Source organism: Bos taurus, chromosome 11, assembly GCF_002263795.3.
Source record: "Bos taurus isolate L1 Dominette 01449 registration number 42190680 breed Hereford chromosome 11, ARS-UCD2.0, whole genome shotgun sequence".
Classification (NCBI taxonomy): domain Eukaryota; kingdom Metazoa; phylum Chordata; class Mammalia; order Artiodactyla; family Bovidae; genus Bos; species Bos taurus.
This window is the reverse complement of record NC_037338.1, coordinates 103252915-103270525: the sequence shown is the minus strand read 5'-3', so window position 1 is coordinate 103270525 and position 17611 is coordinate 103252915. Positions and strand designations below refer to the sequence as shown.

The window sequence follows — 17611 nt, the reverse complement described above, 5'->3', positions numbered from 1 at the left end:
AAGCAAAATGAGGTCACTAGGGAAGGTCCTCGTCCAGTAGGACCAGTGACCCCACTGGAAGGGGATTGGGGCACTGACGTGCCCAGGACAGAGGGAAGGTGAAGCGAGGACACGCCCGGGAGAGAGGCCTCCTCCACCTCGGACGTCCAGCCCTCAGAGCTGGGAGAAGGGCTCTTCTGTCCTTTAAGCCCCCAGTCTGTGGCAAAGTAACACAGTGCACGATCCAAAAGTCATCACGACTGAAACACTAAAACTGTCAGAAGACTGACACTTCCTGGAGTGGAAGCCAGAGGCCACGGAAAGATAGGCGAGAGGAGCGAGAGGAGCACACTCGCTGATGTCCAGCCCTGGAGTGAGAAGCCCTGTCCGGGCCCGTGGTATGTCTACAACCCCGCCCTGGACGCCACTCATCAGGAAGGTTTCCCTAAAGAACACATGTCAAGGTTAGCTCATCCCATAGGGCTTCCCTCGTGGTGCAGTGGTAAAGAGTCCGCCTGCCAGTGCAGGAGAAGTTTGATCCCTGGTTGGGGAAGATCCCCTGAAGGAGAGCATGGTAACCCACTCCAGCATTCTTGCCTGGAGAATCCCACGGACAGAGGAGCCTGGAGGGCTACCGTCCATCGTTCGAAAAGACTTGGACACGACTTAGCAACTCGGCAACAACGACAAGCTCCTTCTACCTTTTCTGTCTCAGTTGTCGCCTGTGGCTAAATCATGATGCTGTTTCCAGTGACTCATCCTTTCTTATACCACAGAGCAGCTCTTGATTAAAAAAAAATCTATAAAATTACTTCAAAACAGAGTATGATATTCCATTAGCCTCAAGCCCTACCTCACAAAGATCACTATCGGCTCTCCTAGGTCATACCTAGAGAGGGGAGGGTGTGATTTAGCTACTGTGCTGAAACCAACAAACAGACAAAAACTAACTTTTTTTCCCCCCTAACAATTTATGGAGAAGGCTAGGGGGGTTTACTGAGAAGGGTTCTAAACTTCTACCTTGAAAGATATTGTGGAATCAATATGAAAGCACTGTGAATTCCTTGGTAATGAAAGATTTTTAATGCCTAGAATTTCCAGGTTCAAGAACAAACTTGTTTAAAGGACTCATGCAAACAGGTCACCCCTGAATGACATTTTCCATTTCCATCCCCCCAGAAAAAGTATGTTTCCCCACATGGTGGGTGCTGAGTTAAATTTTTAAAAAATTTTGCTAATTTGATAAGCAAACATAGAATCTTTTTTTTTGATTGCTTGGGACATCAAAGCCTATTTTATTTTATTTTTTTAGTTTTTAAGGTATAGTTGCTTTATTTTAAAAATTAAAAAAAATTTTTTTGGGGGTTATACCACAAGGCATGTTGGGGTCTCATTTCCCCAGCCAGGTATCGAACCCGAGCCCTCTGCAGGGAGCTTGGCGCCTTAGCCCCGGGACCACTAGGGGGCACTGTCAAACCTCATTTTAAACTATAGTTATGAGCCGTTAAGCTGAGCGCCGAAGCATTGATGCTTTTGAACTGTGGTGTTGGAGAAGACTCTTGAGAGTCCCTTGGACTGCAAGGAGATCCAACCAGTCCATTCTGAAGGAGATCAGCCCTGGGATTTCTTTGGAGGGAATGATGCTGAAGCTGAAACTCCAGTACTTTGGCCACCTCATGTGAAGAGTTGACTCATTGGAAAAGACTCTGATGCTGGGAGGGATTGGGGGCAGGAGGAGAAGGGGCCGACAGAGGATGAGATGGCTGGATGGCATCACCGACTCGATGGATGTGAGTTTGAGCGAACTCTGGGAGTTGGTGATGGACAGAGAGGCCTGGCGTGCTGCAATTCATGGGGTCACAAAGAGTCAGACACGACTGAGTGACTGAACTGAACTGAACTGAACTGAATGAGCCATTTGACCTGCAGGAGGAAATGGCAACCCACTCCAGTATTCTTACCTGGAGAATCCTGTGGACAGAGGAGCCTGGTGGGCTGGAATCCATGGGGTTTCAAAGAGTTGGACACGACCGAGGCGACTTAGCACACGTCAGTCATTTGATTCGTGCGTGTACAAATGACCAATTTCTGTCTGGCTCACTTTTCTAACATGGTGTTCCTTTTTCGCTTTCAGTGAGTTTGTAATGTGATGTAAACCCTTTGTCAAATGTGCTGAAAATACTCATTTCAAGTTGTCGTTCCTGTTTCAGCTTTGTCGATGGTGGTTTTGGGGTTCCAAAGTTTGTTTTCATAATTATATTGATATTTGTATCCATAGGGTAGGTATCTCATCCCTTAGTTATAGATAATATAGAGCTTTCAAGATTTCTTTTCATTCAGAATTAATTTTAAGATAATGTGCAGAGTTATATATATAACCTTATTTTTTTCCCTCAAGATATCTTGGTCATTTCTCCCACACTTCTTGTTGAATGGAGTCTTCCTGCCAATGTAGGAGAAGCAGGAGGTGAGGGTTGGATCCCTGAGTCAGGAAGATCTCCTGGAGTAGGAAATGGCAATGTGCTCCAGTATTTTTGCCTGGAAAATCCCAGAGGCACCTGGTGGGTTACAGTAGTCCATGGGGTGGCAAAGAGTCAGACACCACTGAGTGACTGAGTCAAGCGTGCGTGCACACACACACACACACACGCATGTTGAACAAATAATACTTTTTAAGATGGGCCACTTGTATAACATATTAAGTTACTGTACTGACTTGTGTTCATTTATTGACTTTATGTCCAGTTTTACTGGTTCTTCTTCCTGTCTCCCAGCTAAAGCCATGCATTTTCGGTCATTTTAGTTCCCTATTAGTTATGATTGAATGGTAGATCAACTTGCATTACTCTTCTATCTAAAATATTTCAAAACGTTTATTCCTTCCTGTGGCTTTTAGATTCAGGTATACAATTCGAGGGAAATATCCCACTGAAATATTGATTAAATTGCTTGAACTGATAGGTTAGCTTAAACTTATTAAATATTTATGACATTGAAGACTTTGCAAGAATATCAAGCTTGTATTTATTCAGGTCATTTTTCTCAATGTCCCAGCGTGAGAATTTTTTTAGCATGATTTTAACGTGCCGCCTGTCTTTTTCTTGCTGGATTGCTGGTCCATAAGAAAGTTACCATGCTCTGAGCACCTGTTCACCACCCTACCCCTTGCATGAAAGGCAGGTGAGGTCTGCACAGGTGGCCGGCGGACCCCCTGCGGCAGTGCTGTCCTAGCGCAGTGACCGTGGTGGGAGCCGCCCTCCTGAGGTGTGACCTCCCAGGAGGCCTTGCTGTTGCCGAGGGCGTGTCTGAGGCAGGATCCGGCCACGCCTGCCTCCGGCATTTCCATGAGGTTAGTGTTGAGGTCCTGACCCGGCTTCCTAGGAGCTGGCCTTGCAGGCAGGTGGCCGCTGGCTCGCCTGGGATGAGGAGGGACATTCTGTCTGGGTGCTTGGAGAGGGGAGGGCGAGGCGGCCTCGGCTCCCTTCTCCAGCAGATTCACAGGCCTGGGCTCACCTGACTCTTCTGGGAGCCTGGGCTGGCACTGTGGTCACTCAGCACCCCTCTGGGCTGGGCAGGGACGGGGGTGCGGGCTCCTGGAGTCCGGAGCCCGACGGAAGTGCAGGCCGGACGGCCAGTGCCAGCCCTGCCCCGTCCAGGGTCACTTGAAGGATCCAGATGGTGGCTCCATTCGCCGGACAGCAATGCTGTGTCTACTTCGGTGGGGACTTGGGGGCTGCCTGCCACCCCTCCCAACACCCAGAGTATTTTCAAGCCTGTGGACCAGGCTGGGAGAGGCTGCAGCCTCTGAGCTGTTGGTTGGCAGGACCTGGTGGCCCGTGGCAAGGGAGGGGTGGGCTTGGGGTCGGGGAGGTTCCTGGGGGTGCAGAGGGGTTCAGAAAGCCCCTCGGCCAGCCCGGGTGTGGGGGAGGGGAGGGGGGGGCGAGGACAGTGGGCAGGAGGGACCCGGCAGGAAGATCTGGGCTGTGGGGGCCGAGCTAGGCTTCGTGGGGAGCCACGGGGCTGTGGAGGGTTGAGAACAAGGTCAGACTCTAGGGCCTCCGTCCGTTTGTTCTGAAGACCACCCGTCAATCAGGCCCAGGGCACACAGCCACCGCGACCACCTTGTCTTCTGATGTCCAGCCCCAGGTCCAGCCACGGCCCCCTGCCCCGAGATGACCCACAAGACTCCACGACCCCACCTACTGCTCGCCTCTCCCTCCCCTTCCCATCTGCGCCTGCACGCTCCCTCCTCCAGGCAGCCTCCCTGGCCGAGCTCCCCTGCTCTGGGGTCCCCCTTCCCAATAAATTAGAGACTGAGCCTCAGTGGCCCCGGGTAATCCTCACAAGGGCCGAGGAATGTCTGTCTTTTTCCACCTGCATCCTGAACTCCCAGAGTGGGGCTGGCCCTCCTGCTTGTTGATCGACTAAATGATGTGCAGGGGAGGGGTACAGGGGAGAGGCTGGCTCCCACTGCCTCCCCCGGGCTGTGTGACCTTGGCCTTGTTTCTGAACCTCTCTGAGCCTCGGAGTCCAAGCCTGCAGGATGGACATGGATATCTGCCCACCCACCATGTTGCAGGGCCTTTGTGAGGTCTGGCAGATAAGAGATTCGTTTCGGTGCCCAATAGAGGCAGGCCATGTTTCCAGCTGCTCTTGTCCTGCTAGTGGGAGAGGACCTCCCCGCTTCCTCCTGTCCCTGCTCTTGGGGGCACAGGGGAGGTGGCTGGAGGGCAGCACTCACCGTCCAGGTGGAAGGCGGGGGCTTCCTGCGGCTAGAACCTGGAGATGTACTCAAGATACTGCCCCAGCCACTCAAGGTCCCTGGCGTTGTGCTGGCTGAATTCAGAGGGGCCAGTGCTTGGAGGCGGGGAACTGGGGGCCTTTCTCAGACGAGAGTCCTCCTCTCGGCTCCCTGCCAGGCCCTGTGGTTGCTGCCATGGCCGCGGCCCTGTCCCCTTGCCTGAGTGTTGCCTCTAAAGCAGGTCTTCTCTCTGCACGGCTGGCACAGGGTCTGTTGGGGCTGGACCCTCCAGGCCACTCCGGAGTGCATCAGGCCTCCTTGGAAGGTTACATCAGGCCTGGGCCCCTCTGGTGAGGACCCCGGAGGGTCCCCCACGCCTGGCCAGTTTTCAGCTCAGCCAGGCCCCTGCCCAGCACAGCCTGGCCCCCTGCCCAGCACAGCCCACACCCTACTCCATCCCCAGGGCCCTGTCTTCCCTCCGAGGCGCTTCCACCTTCTAAGCCCAATGTGACTCCATGGTGTCCATGTGCGGGGCTGCTCTGTCCTGCGCAGGGCAGCGGGCTGCAAGATGTTGTCCTTCAGCCCTGACCCGGGGCAGCCGGCACCTACCCAGGAGTGCCCCCAGGCTGGTGGTCCCGCCGCTTCCTGGCCATGGCTGTAGGCGATGAGGCTGCTGTAGTGGGGGCTGACGGAGCGCAGGAGCCTGGGGCTGCCTCCCTGTACTGCGGGGACCCTCAGCAGGTGCCCAGCTGGTTCTGCCCCGTGGACCGTGAGATGCCACCCTGAGGACATCTCTTCCTGCCCCTAGGGCCAGCCTTGGGCATGGCGGCCCCTGCTCCCCACCCCACCCCCCTGCAGGATCCAGGCCAGAGTGGTGGGCTACTCACCCAGGCCTTGGGACTGGCCTCGGGGCCCCGTGGGATGGACAGTGACCTTCAGTCCTTTGCTCACCCCCTCTCTGGGAAAGACAAGAGACCTTACCTGGAGTCACCCTCCCGGCCTGGTGCTGGCCTATGTTCTGGGGTTCCTGCATCCCCCAGGTTCTCGGACCCCCGGGCTTTGGAGGTCTCCCAGCCAGAGAAGGGGGCTGGCGCACGGCTGCCGGCACGGGGCGCGAGGGGCTTTGGCCCCCACTCCATCCTTGGCTGGCAGTTCCAGGTCTTGGGGTGGGGGCTGGGGCCTGGCTGTGCCCGGTCACCTGGGCTTTGAGCTGACCTTAGGCTGCCCGCTCTGTGCCCCCCTACCCAGGGGCCTTCAGTTTCTTGTGGGGGGCGGGGCTGTGTGCCGACAGACTCGGGGACTGCAGGGGGTCCGCGTGGTGTCTATGGTGTGACTGTCATCCAGGCCGTGGTACATCCTTGCGGTCAGCACAGATCCTGGCCCCTGAGATCGGTCTCCCCAGTTGACCCGCCAGGGCTGGAAACACAGCCCACCCAGGGCTCCCCGGCCACAGGGGCATGGGGCGGGGGTGGGGGTTGTGGGCTGCCCCGCAGGAGGGGGCTGTGTGTGCGTTTCCCACTGGCCCCTCCTCATAAAGCTTTGGAGGTTTTAAAGTTTGGCCTTCGACTTTGAACCACTTGTCCCTCTGGTTCTGATCTCTGGCCTGTCCCTTGGGAGGCCCCGAGAGCTACAGGGAACACGCTCATGTCCAGAGCAAGACGAGCTCTGTGTCCTCGTCTCGGGTCCAGATGGCATGGAGAGCGAGAGCGAGTCTTGGGGGTCAGCTGGGGAGACCAGGTGTGCGTGGCTGGCGGCCAGCTGGTTGGTCAGACAGCGACCTCCCGCCTGCCGGGGTGTGGGCACAGGGCGGGTGAGGCTCCTTGGCCACGTGGCGCCCCCAGTCTTGGCTCTTGGAGTCCAGTCTCAGAGGCCAAGTGCTCAGACTTTCCCCTGTGAGCGCGGCCGTGGATCGAGCTCAGCCAGTGGATCTGCTGGGCTCTTTAATAGGAAGCAACACCCAAGACTTAAATCCTTTCTGAAAAAGATGCACAAGCTGAAAATTTAAAGAACTCTGATGAAAGAGCGAATACATCGCTAAAGAATGGCCTCTCTGAAGGCCAAAGGGAGGGGCCCCAGGCCGGAAACAGCTAGATCTGGAAAGTAGGGGGAATAGGGGCTTTCATCCAGGCGTGGGTGGGCAGGGGTGCTCTCCAGACCCCCTCCCTTCCTTCCTCCCTCCCCCTCCTCCCTCCTCAATCTGTCCCTGCTCATGCAAGTCAGAGACACCCATGAGATTCTGAGGCTGGGCACCCCACCCACATGGCTCACAGGTGGCGGTCACCGTGTTTGGCCAGCCTTAGCAGACCCAGGACAGTCACGAGGCTAAGGCATCAGAGGCTAAGTGAGAAAGGGCTATAGCTGACGTGTCCAGTTAACGAGGGGCTGGCACGTCCTGGAGAGCGGCCTTGCCCCACCGCAGGTGACTGACAGGATGCTAACCCTATTCACCTGTAACGGTTAAGAGGCTCTGAGTCCTCCTACATTTGCAGTTTTCTAGGTTTACTGTGGTGTTGGAGAAGACTCCTGAGAGTCCCTTGGACTGCAAGGAGATCCAACCAGTCCATTCTGAAGGAGATCAGCCCTGGGTGTTCTTTGGAAGGAGTGATGCTGAAGCTGAAACTCCAGTACTTTGGCCACCTCATGAGAAGAGCTGACTCATTGGAAAAGCCTCTGATGCTGGGAGGGATTGGGGGCAGGAGGAGAAAGGGACGACAGAGGATGAGATGGCTGGATGGCATCACCGACTCGACGGACGTGAGTCTGAGTGAACTCTGGGAGTTGGTGATGGACAGGGAGGCCTGGTGTGCTGCAATTCATCGGGTCGCAAAGAGTCGGACACAACTGAGCGACTGAACTGAGGTTAAGATGCAGGCAGGCAGGGGACTTCCCTGGTGGTCCAGTGGTTAAGAATCTGCCTTCCAGGCTAGGGGATGGGGTTTGATCCCTGGTCAGGGAACAAAGATCCCACATCTAAGCCTGCACGACGCAGCTACTGAGCTCATGCATTCTAGAGACTGCACTCCGCAATGAGAGAAGTTCTCATACTGCAACTAGAGAGAAAGCCTGCGTGCTGAACTGCAACGAAGAGCCAGCACAGCCAAAAAATGAGAACAAAATACATATATACACATGAAAGAAAGACGCAGGTGGTAGAAGCAGGATGGCTGAGCCTCTGGGATGAAACTTCCCACCAAGGTTTATGTCCAGTTTGGACCAATTAATTCCAGGCTGCCGTCAGATAATACTAAGTGCTCTCGGATGCCACCGAGCGGCTGTCCTGGGGACATGTAGGAGTGTCTTCCCTCTTGAGGGGCAAATAGGCATTAAATCCAGATTCAAAGCAAGAAAACCTTCGAGAGCTGTGTGTCTTTAGGTTCAAAAGGACCGGCTCAGTCTGGTGAACCTCAGTGTCCTGTGGGTGTCCGCTTGCTCCTGAGAAGTCATTGATCTCTCTCTTTGATCAGGACGATGGGAAGACTGTGAGCACCCTGGAGGCGGGGCTGCCCCCGTGTGTCTGGTGACTCGTGGGTGAAGGCCGGCGTCCTGAAGCCCCTGAGGCCTGGGGAGGAAGCTGTCCGTCGCTCTGGAGGTTCGGAAATTACAGCAGTGAAGTCACAAAATAGACCTCAGTTTTTTTTTAAGATAATGAGCCGTGAAAAGCAGCACTACGTGGCTGTCTGCAGGAGTGTGGGTCACCGGGGAGTTCTGAAGCGGGAGGGTGTTCCCAGGTCACTGACCCCCACCACCTCCTGCAGGCCAGGAAGCTCAGAGGCATAGGGGCTTTTTCTTGGAGCAGCTTTGGTAATTAAGTGGGACACAGACAGTAACACAGGCTTCCCTGGTGGTGCAGTGGTAAAGAATCTGCCTGCCAATACAGGAGACATGGGTTTGATCCCTGGGTCGGGAGGATCCCCTGGAGGAGGAAATGGCTACCCACTCCAGTATTCTTGCCTGGAGAATTCTGTGGACAGAAGGAGCCTGGAGGGCTACAGTCCATGGGTCACAGAGTCAGATATGACTGAGTGTGACTGAGCATTCACGTATATATATAAATATGAGTATACACTATGTTATGCGTAAATTATTCTTATTATCTAAAAAATCCCCACGTTGCTGTATACCTCTTTTCCATTCAGTTCAGTTCAGTTCAGTCGCTCAGTCGTGTCCGACTCTTTGTGACCCCATGGACCGCAGCATGCCAGGCCTTTCTGTCCATCACCAACTCCTGGAGTCCACCCAAACCCATGTCCATTTTGTCGGTGATGCCATCCAACCATCTCATCCTCTGTCATCCCCTTCTCCTCCTGCCCTCAATCTTTCCCAGTATCAGGGTCTTTTCAAATGAGTCAGCTCTCCGCATCATGTGGCCAAAGTATTGGAGTTTCAGCTTCAACATCAGTCCCTCCAATGAACACCCAGGACTGATCTCCTTTAGGATGGACTGGCTGGATCTCCTTGCTGTGTGTGCAGAACAAGTCCCCTTCCAACCGTGACCTCTTTTGCCCAGCTCTTGTATCTTGGGGAAATCTCTTTATTTCATTTTAGCACAGAAAAGATCAGTGCGTTTTGAGTACATGAAGTTTGATACCGACTGTAGTGGCTGGATTCATAAAAAGGCATAATTTGATCCATGAGCAACTTGAGTTTTCATATCAATATTTATTAGACTAAGAGACAGCCATTTTCCACTTCCTGTCCTTTGTCGAGTTTGGGTGTTGACTGAACACTCCAAGTTAACTGGCAGATGTCTCTGCCGACTCCCTACCTGGTTCCTGAAAGTTTCAAAGAGCCGTAGTGATGTGTGTGGGCCCCCAGATGTCACAAGACTGTAATGCAGACGCCCTGGATCCCAGCCCTACCATCATCCTCTGAGCCAGACCACTCCCCACCCTGTCCCGGGCCTTCTCCACCCCCGGCCCATCATCCAGGAAAGACTCAGAAGGGAGAGCACAGGTTTATGCCTTTATTGCTGAAGGAGGAGCGGCCCCAAGCAGGAGGCCCCAGGAGGGGCCTGGAGGGGCCTGGGTCCCAGGAGGGGTGAATGTGGTCCCGGTTCCTCCTGGTCCCCTGATGGGGCAGGCGGGGATGACATCGTCTGTCCCCAGAGGGGCCAAGGCTCCCGGGCTCTGAAATGGACATGGGGCTCCCCTGTGATTCCTGGGGTACCTGCCAGACCCTTGCCAGCCTGTCCGTGGCTGGGGATTCAGGACGGCCCCTCCTTGGGAGAAGGACCCCCCTAGCCTCCCCCTTAGGTGTCCACTTCCTGAGCCTCCACCTTGGCCCTTAGGTCTGCCAGGAAGGAGGTGGAGGAGATCAGCGTGTGAGTGAGGCCAGGACACAGGTCACCCCACAAGAGCGAGCATGTGGCCAGCCGGCTCTGTAGTCTCCAGGAAGGACCCCAGCTTCCAGCCATTCCTACGGGGGGACCCCAGGGCCTAATGGGGGCTCCCGGGCCCAACCAAGAACCCCTACCCCATGTGTGTGCCCAGGACGTGGGGCAGGGCAGGCAGCTTACCCCAGAGGCGCCGGCAGGGGCTCACCTAGATGTGGCACTGCTCTGTGGGGGAGGGAGAGCCGTGGCGGGGGAGCGTCAGGATGGGACTGGACACCCCAGGACAGAGGGAGCTGGGGAGGGGGTGGGGAGGGGGCCACCTCGGGGCCCTGCACCCCGTCTCCATCCTCCCGGGAGGCCTGGGGAGCTGGGGGTCACCATGGGAGGAGGTGGTCCTGGGCCGGGTGGCTTCCTGCCCCAGGAGCAGGGTGGGGCCTGGGTGCTCACCCTCCAGCTGGGTTGGGTTGAAGGACAGCCGGATGTGCATGGGCAGGGCCTTGAGGGCTTTGTCGAATTTCTCCAGGGCCTCGTCGTCCACCTCCGGGGTCCTGACTGTGGGGCCGGGACGGGGTCAACCCCTGCTCTCCAGGGTGGTGTGCAGGTCTGCCTTGGCCTCCAGCACACCTGCCCTTCCCCCTTGGCCCAGTTCCCTCCCCTTCCTCCCAGGGCAGTGCGGTGGGTCTGCAGCGTCACAGGGGGAAAGCCTGCTCCCCACCTCTGGCTGTCTGGGTCCCCTCCTCCCCCTGGGCCAGCTGACACGGCCAGGAGCCTCCACTCGCCGATGCCCACGCCCTCCTGGCACATGGGCCCTGAAAATGCCCAGTGGCACTGCTATGGCATGGAAAATGTCACCTGCCATTTGTTTTCAGGACGTGACAGTTGAAAGACAGCTTTGTGCCTGAGTTCTTATTTGATGAAATAATTGAAACTCCCCGGTAACAAAGGCTGTTAGATTCATAGTGACCGCCGGCTCCATCGTGATGGTCACACCAGAGCGCTGCAGCCCCCCGTCTCCCAGCCTGTGTGTCTGGCCCCCGTCCCCAGTCACCCACAGGCCCCCAGGACACCGGCTCCCGGTATATGACCACCCTCTCCTGGCGGGACTCGGGGACCCCCCATCCCTCCTCCTCCTGGGAATCAAGCTCCCTGCTCCCACCGTCCCCCCCGGCCCCGTTGCAGCGAGGACCACACAGCTGGTCTCCCTGGGCAGCCAGGGTTGGCACCCACCCAGGCACTGGCAGGCCAGGCTTTGCTCGGGCTCAGCACTGTTCTCCATGCAGAAGAGCAGGTACTTTTTGTAGTCGGTGTCCAGCACAAGGACTTTGTTCTCATTCAAGGCTGGAAGAGATCAAGACGGGAGGAAAGTGAGTTCCAGCAGGAGGGGGGTTTCTGGTCAGCCCCCAGCACCCCCCACAACCAGCGGGGCTCCCCCGGGGTCACCACTTGGTGAGGACGGGGTGGGGAGCGCCCTCTGGCATCCCCCAGCCCCAAAATGGTGTGGCCCCTTCCCTGCTGCCACTGCCAGGCACATGGGGCCCAGGAAGCCCTCACTCTGGAAGCCCAACTCTGGATCCGCCAGGGACCCTCCACCACCTCCTGGACTTGGGAACACTCACCACTCAGTCTGAGGCCGCCCTCCCCCAGGGACCGGAGTGGTCAAGAAATAGGGCTTCCCCCGATCTCGGGTGGGGCTGAACACTGCCCAGCAAGGGAAGAGGGATGCGTCCTGAGGACTGGGGAATTGTTGGGGGGCAGCGCTGAGAGGGGGCAGCTGGGGCTCTCCCTGACCGAGGCCTGCGGGTGGCCCCAGCTGCCCTGCAGTGTCTGGGCAGCTTGGGGGCAGGACCAGCATCCAAACCCCGTGCAGCCAGATGGCACAGGAGACCCTGGGCTGGGCACCCTGGCATCAGTCAGTGCAGGGCCTCCAGTCAGAGTGAGTCCTGAAGGGGCCAAGGGCAGATGTGGCCCAGGCTGCCCGGCGGAAGGGCAGGCCCTGATGGAACCCCAACCCCACCTCGAAGCTTTCTCATCTTGGATTTAGGACAAACAAGTGAATGAGCGAGGGCGGACAGAGTTCGTCTTCAGGAGATGAAGGAGCCGTGGGGTGGGCTGGGATCGTGGGGCACCTGGACCCCTGGAGCGGGCAGCGGCTCTCGGTTACCCCTGGGTGGGCACAGGGACCTCCTGAGCTCAGCCTGAGGGCCCCGAGCACCACCCCACCCTCAGCAAAGAGAGCTCGGGTGTCACCCTGGGGTGTCAGACCTGCCCAGCCGGGACCTGCCCACGGCCACCGGCCCCAAGGCCCCGGGCAGGTGGCAGGGAGGCCAGGGAAGCAGGTGGCACGGCAGTGTCTTCATCACCACCAGCCCCTTAGCATCTCGGGGCCTGACGCCAGCCCCCTGCACCTGCCCACAGTCCCTGGGGGGTGGTGGGCGTCCCCTGGGGACCCAGCACTCACCATCGATCTTGAACACCGCAGGGATCTTGGTTTTTTCTGCAATGATCTTCTTCTGAGCACACTCACCGTTCTCCCTGAAAGACAGCTGCTTTCTGAGCCACGGGCATGGACCATTTTCATCAGGATGAACTGAGGGCCAGGGGCAGAAGGCGGCCCCAGGAGGGGCTGGAGGCGGGTGGCGTGGGCATAGGGGGCCGGCTGGCCAACCGGCCTTGGCTGCACTCACTGTCACCTCTGGGGCCACAGGTGACCGGGTGGATGGGCCAGGAGAAGTCAGATGGAGCCAGGGAGAAAAGGTTGGGGAGAGCCTTGACCACAGGCACCCCAAAAGGCAGTCCTGGGGTTCAGGTCCCCATCTCTGCCCCCACACCCACCCAGCTCTCTCCTGCACTCTGACCCCCGTCTGAGGGTGGACAGGGCTGGTAGTGGGAACTGCCTGGGCCCCGAGGACCCAGGTCTGCAGCCGCCCAGCGGCCTTCACACGGGCCTCTCCCCCGCCGGCTTTGTCTCCATGACATCTTGTTCATTTTAGATACTGAGCTGTTCAGACCAGAAATAATGAAAACGTCTCTCTGTTGCTCAAGTGCATTTGTAATCCTCAAACTAACAGCGAATTCAGAATACCTGCCTTACTGTATGTATCTTTCCTATGCATTTCCACTTCAGTGGATTTTATCTCCCCTTCCAAGTTAACGAAAATGATGTTTTGTGTTCATTTGTTTGATGATGTTCTGAAGCATCAAATTAATAAAAGTTGGGGGAAAAAAAGAAAGAGAAAGCCCTGGATAAGCAGCCTTGGGTGGACCTCCAGGGGTACCAGGAAACTCCAAGCCCCGTTCCCCAGCCCTGGGGCCCTGGTCCCTCCTGCACCCCACCCCGGGGGGGTCCATATCCCTGGGGAGTGGGGGTTCCATGCTTTTTTTGGGGGGGACGCCCACCATTTCTGCAGCAGGATCTCCAGGTCGCCCTCAGGGGTGGGCTTCAGCTCCTCCACATACACTCTCAGGGGGGCACTCTGGGCGTCCAGCAGGGAGATGTCGCTGGCCGCCATGGCCAAGGAGTACCAAGTCCCCGCCACCTGGGGAGGGACCTTGAGCTGCACTCCAGGGGCGGGAAGGGGCCCCCAGCCCCACAGTGGGCTCTCTGTCCCACCCTGGCCTGGGCAGCCCTGAGATGCTCCCCCCAACTCGGCACCCTGAGGAATGCTCTCCCCAGACTCACTCTGAGCCCAAAGAGGGACCCAGATGAGCCCCCGCACACGTGGCAACATTTGGATCTTGGGGAGACATAGCTGGAGGTGGGGAAAATTTGAGGGGCAGAGTGACTCTTTTAGGGGCTGAACTGTGTCCCATTAACCCCCAGAACCTCAACACAGGACTGGAGACACGGCCTTTAAAGAGATGACAAAGGTTACGTGAGGCTGTGTGGGCGGGCGTGGATCCAGCAGGCCTGGTGACCTCACAGGAAGAGGAAACCAGGGCACGCAAAGGACACAGGGAGAAGATGGCTGTCTGCTCCCCGGAGAGTGGCCGCAGGAGAAGCCAGCTGGGCCGATGCCCGGATTGCAGGCTTCCAGCCTCCAGAATGCAAGACACTAAACGCCTGGTTGAAGCTGCCCTGGCGGGCGATTTGTCAGGCGGCTCTAGCTGACTGATGGGAATCCCAGACGTCACAGCCTCCCTTGGTCTCTGAGGCCCAGCTCCCCTGCCTGCCCTGCAACTCACCACCCACCCGGGCACCCTCGAACCTTCTGGATATCCAGGCCCTTCATGGTCTGGGTGACAATGAGGGCCTGGGCGCCACAAGTGAGGGCCAGGGCAAGCAGGAGGCACTTCATGGCTGCAGCTGGGGTCACGCTTCTGAGCTCTGCAGGGAGTGGAGGGCTGAGACAGTGGGCTCGGGGCCTTATACAGGAGGAGGGCCAGCCAGCCAGCCCGGGCCGGGCCCCCAGCCACGCGGTTCCCCGAATCCCCCCTGGCCTATCCTTGGGCCCTGGGGTTGCTTCCTCTACGAGGACAATAGGAGGCCTTCTTCCATTCGAGGCCAAGCAGGAAGGCCCCCTCTGGGCCTGGACGGTTCCTGGTACGCCCCAGAAGTGGGGGCGCAGGGGGTGTCCAGGCTCTGGGTCCAGGCTGGCTGCCAGCGCCAGGAACACTTCTGGGGTCAGCCTCTTAGACAAGGACAGGTCAGAGCCAGCACTGGGGGCAGGTGTGTCCTGGAGGGTGGCTTCTGCCTTGGGCACCATCTCCTCCAAACCATGTGACTGTGGCCTTGGGTAAAGGGATCTCTGCAGTCACCCCACCCTCTGCAGGCTGGGGCGAGGGTGACATGGGGTTCAGGTCGAGCTCCGAGGGGGGAACCTGGTCAGTATCGAGGGCTCTGCAAGCACCCGCTGCCCAGTTAGGGTAGCAAAAATGGCAACAACAATGACAACAGTCATAATAACCCCCAGGATGGGAAAGTGACCTGACCCCTGCTGCGGGGGCATGACTGAGTAGCACTAGGGCTCCGTGCAGGCACGTGGGATGGGAAGGCCTACAGGACCCAACCTCCCACCTCCCACCTCTCACATTTTAAATCTCCCAGGGCACTTCCCTCCGCACCGCTCAGACCACAGCGAGCTGCCTTCAGACCTCAGGAGTGGTGGGAATGCTGGTGCTGGGTGTGTCGCTGAGTATGGAGGGGGCCCGAGCAGGGAGGGCGCAGGACAGTCCTCCTGGCTGAGTCCACATGGGCATCAGTACCCAGCGGGCTGTGGGTGCCCTGTGCCACTGGCAAAGGGGGTACAAAAGCCTTCAATTGACATTCTAAGCAAGTAAACCACTCATCTCAGGGGTCGGGTGGGCGTACTGGGGTAGGGGAACAGGAGCAAGGTTGGGGTGTCTCCTGATAGCGGGGGCCTGGCGGGTCGGCTCCTGTTCCCCCCCTAGACTGTAGGGTCTTTCCAGGGGGCCCGCTGGCCTGGTCGGCATCTTGGGTGGAGGCTCAGGGATCTCCTAGACTAGCTCTGGCTTGCTCTCTGGCCTCTGGTTTCCTTCCCGGAGAGACTGTTGGTGACTGTACCAGAAAGAGCCCACCCACGGGAGCAGACCCCCGGCCGCCCCCAGACCTCCCTTTCCTGTGATGGAAAGAGGAGGCTTGGCCAGCTTCGGTCCTTGCCCTGATCTGTATTAGCACCTTTAATTCTTGCAACAAGCCTCGAAGCTCAGTGTTTCACGAAGAACCTGGGTTTTACGATAAATCCCAGGTTCCGTGTTTTGCGATGAACCGCAAGCTGTGATGGGGTTGAAGGGCGTCGCTCCAGAACTCACGTCCACCAGGAACTTCAGGATGGAATCTTGTTTGGAATCTAGGTCTTTACAGATGTGAGCTGTTCAGGTGATGCTGGAACGGGGGCTAATCTTATGTCCGGTGTCCTTGTGAGAGAAAACGGGGACACAGAGGGGACATGGGGAGAATGCCAGTGAACACGGAGGCAGAGACTGGACTGAGGCGTCTACGAGATCGGGCCCAAGGGTGCGGCACCAGGAGCTGGAGGCGGCGGCGGAGGGGGCAAGGATCCCTCCCTGGAGCCTCTGGAGGGAGCTCGGCCATTCGACATCCAGACTGGGACTTCTGATCTCTCAGGGGACAGGGGCACCCCTGCAGTGAGGAGCCTTCCCCATAGGTGGCCCCCCGAACACCAGCATGGGTGGTTTGAACACAAGTGTCAGATGCGAGAGGCTGTGCCCCCAGCACCACTCTGCTCTCAGAACTGGGTGATGCAGAGCAGAGGGAGGTCAGCCAGGGAGAAGTAGCACCCCGTTCCCCAGCGAGCTTAGGAAATCAGGGTGCCACCAACCTCAGGACGTCCGAGCTGCAGGGTCTCCCAAGTTCCTGTGAACCATGACCACAAACCATGCCCTTCATGGCAAAGCTATTCATAACTTCCAGGAACCTTCAGCTTCCAGAGAATACCATCCAGAGAGAGAGACGGAAATAAAGCACCTCTGGCCTGGGGCAGCTGGCACTGACCACTATGGGAGGGAGGCTGGACAATCTTTTCCAAGCGCTGCCCCAGAGAGTGGGACCTGGGAGGAGACCTGGACCCCCATCGGCTCTCAGCATCTCCCCCTCCTGCCAAAACCCCTGCTCTTCAGAAGCAGGTCAGGTCTTGGGCCTGTAAGTGCAGAAGCAAGAAATCACTTCTCTCAGAATGAAACTGTGGGGCTGGGCAGGGTCAGTGGGCATTCACACAGTCTAGGATGCCGTGCTGCTTGGGGCCCGCATCCTGGCCCCAGGAAGCCGGTATGAGTCTCACTGGTCGGTGCTGTGTGCCCCCACACATGTCTAATAAAAGGGACAACCCAGAAGAAACGGATACATTCCTAGACATGTACAAACCCAAGACTGAGCCAGGAAGAAATAGAAAATATGGACAGACCAGTTACCAGTAATGAAATTGAATCAATAATTTTTAAACAATTCCCTCAAAAGCAGTCCAGGACCAGAGGGCTTCACAGCTGTATCTACCGAACTTCTTTTTCTGGTTGTGCTGGGACTTCATTGCCGTCTGTGGGTTTTCTCTGGCTGTGGCCCGTGGGCACACAGTGGGTGCAGCTCAGTGGTTGCAGCGTGGGGGCTTGTTGCCCTGCAGCATGTGGGATCTTATTAAAGGTTCCCCAACCAGGGAGCAAACCCACATCCCCTGCACTGGAAGGCGGATTCTCAACCACGGGCTCACCAGGGAAGTCCCCAGACCTTTAAAGAAGAGTTAATACCTATCCTACTCAAACTATTCCAAAAAATCAAAGAGAAGGAAATGCTTCTAAACTCTCTCTATGAGGCCAGCATCACCCTGATTCTAAAACCAGACAAAAACTTTACAAAAAAAAAAAAAAAAACCTTAGGTCAATATCATTGATGAATATAGATGCAAAAATACCCACCAAAATATTAGCAAAGTGAATTCAAAAATACATTGAAAGCTCACGATCAAGTGAGATTTATCCCAGGGATACAAAGATATCTGCAAATCAATCAATGGGATATACCACATTAACAAATTGAAGAATAAAAATCATTAATGAATTGAAAAATAAACATCATCTCAATAGATGCA

The 17611-nt window shown here is 56.9% G+C and overlaps 1 protein-coding gene across 2 annotated transcripts; it reads right to left on the bottom strand.

The window, feature by feature from the left end:
- Positions 1-9663: 9663 nt before the first annotated feature.
- PAEP (progestagen-associated endometrial protein) lies at positions 9664-14770 on the bottom strand. 2 transcript variants are annotated; one of them, XM_015473597.3, is made up of 7 exons: positions 14258-14770; positions 13449-13588; positions 12511-12584; positions 11280-11390; positions 10500-10604; positions 10261-10277; positions 9664-9846 (listed from the first exon to the last, which is right to left on the bottom strand). In XM_015473597.3, the coding sequence occupies exons 1-6, from the start codon at positions 14753-14755 to the stop codon at positions 10261-10263; spliced, it is 945 nt and encodes a 314-aa protein (XP_015329083.3). In that variant the 5' UTR covers positions 14756-14770; the 3' UTR covers positions 9664-9846. The 2 variants fall into 2 exon arrangements, with proteins under 2 accessions (XP_015329083.3, NP_776354.2); NM_173929.3 differs by having other exon boundaries at positions 9670-9846; positions 10236-10277; positions 14258-14387.
- Positions 14771-17611: the final 2841 nt, after the last annotated feature.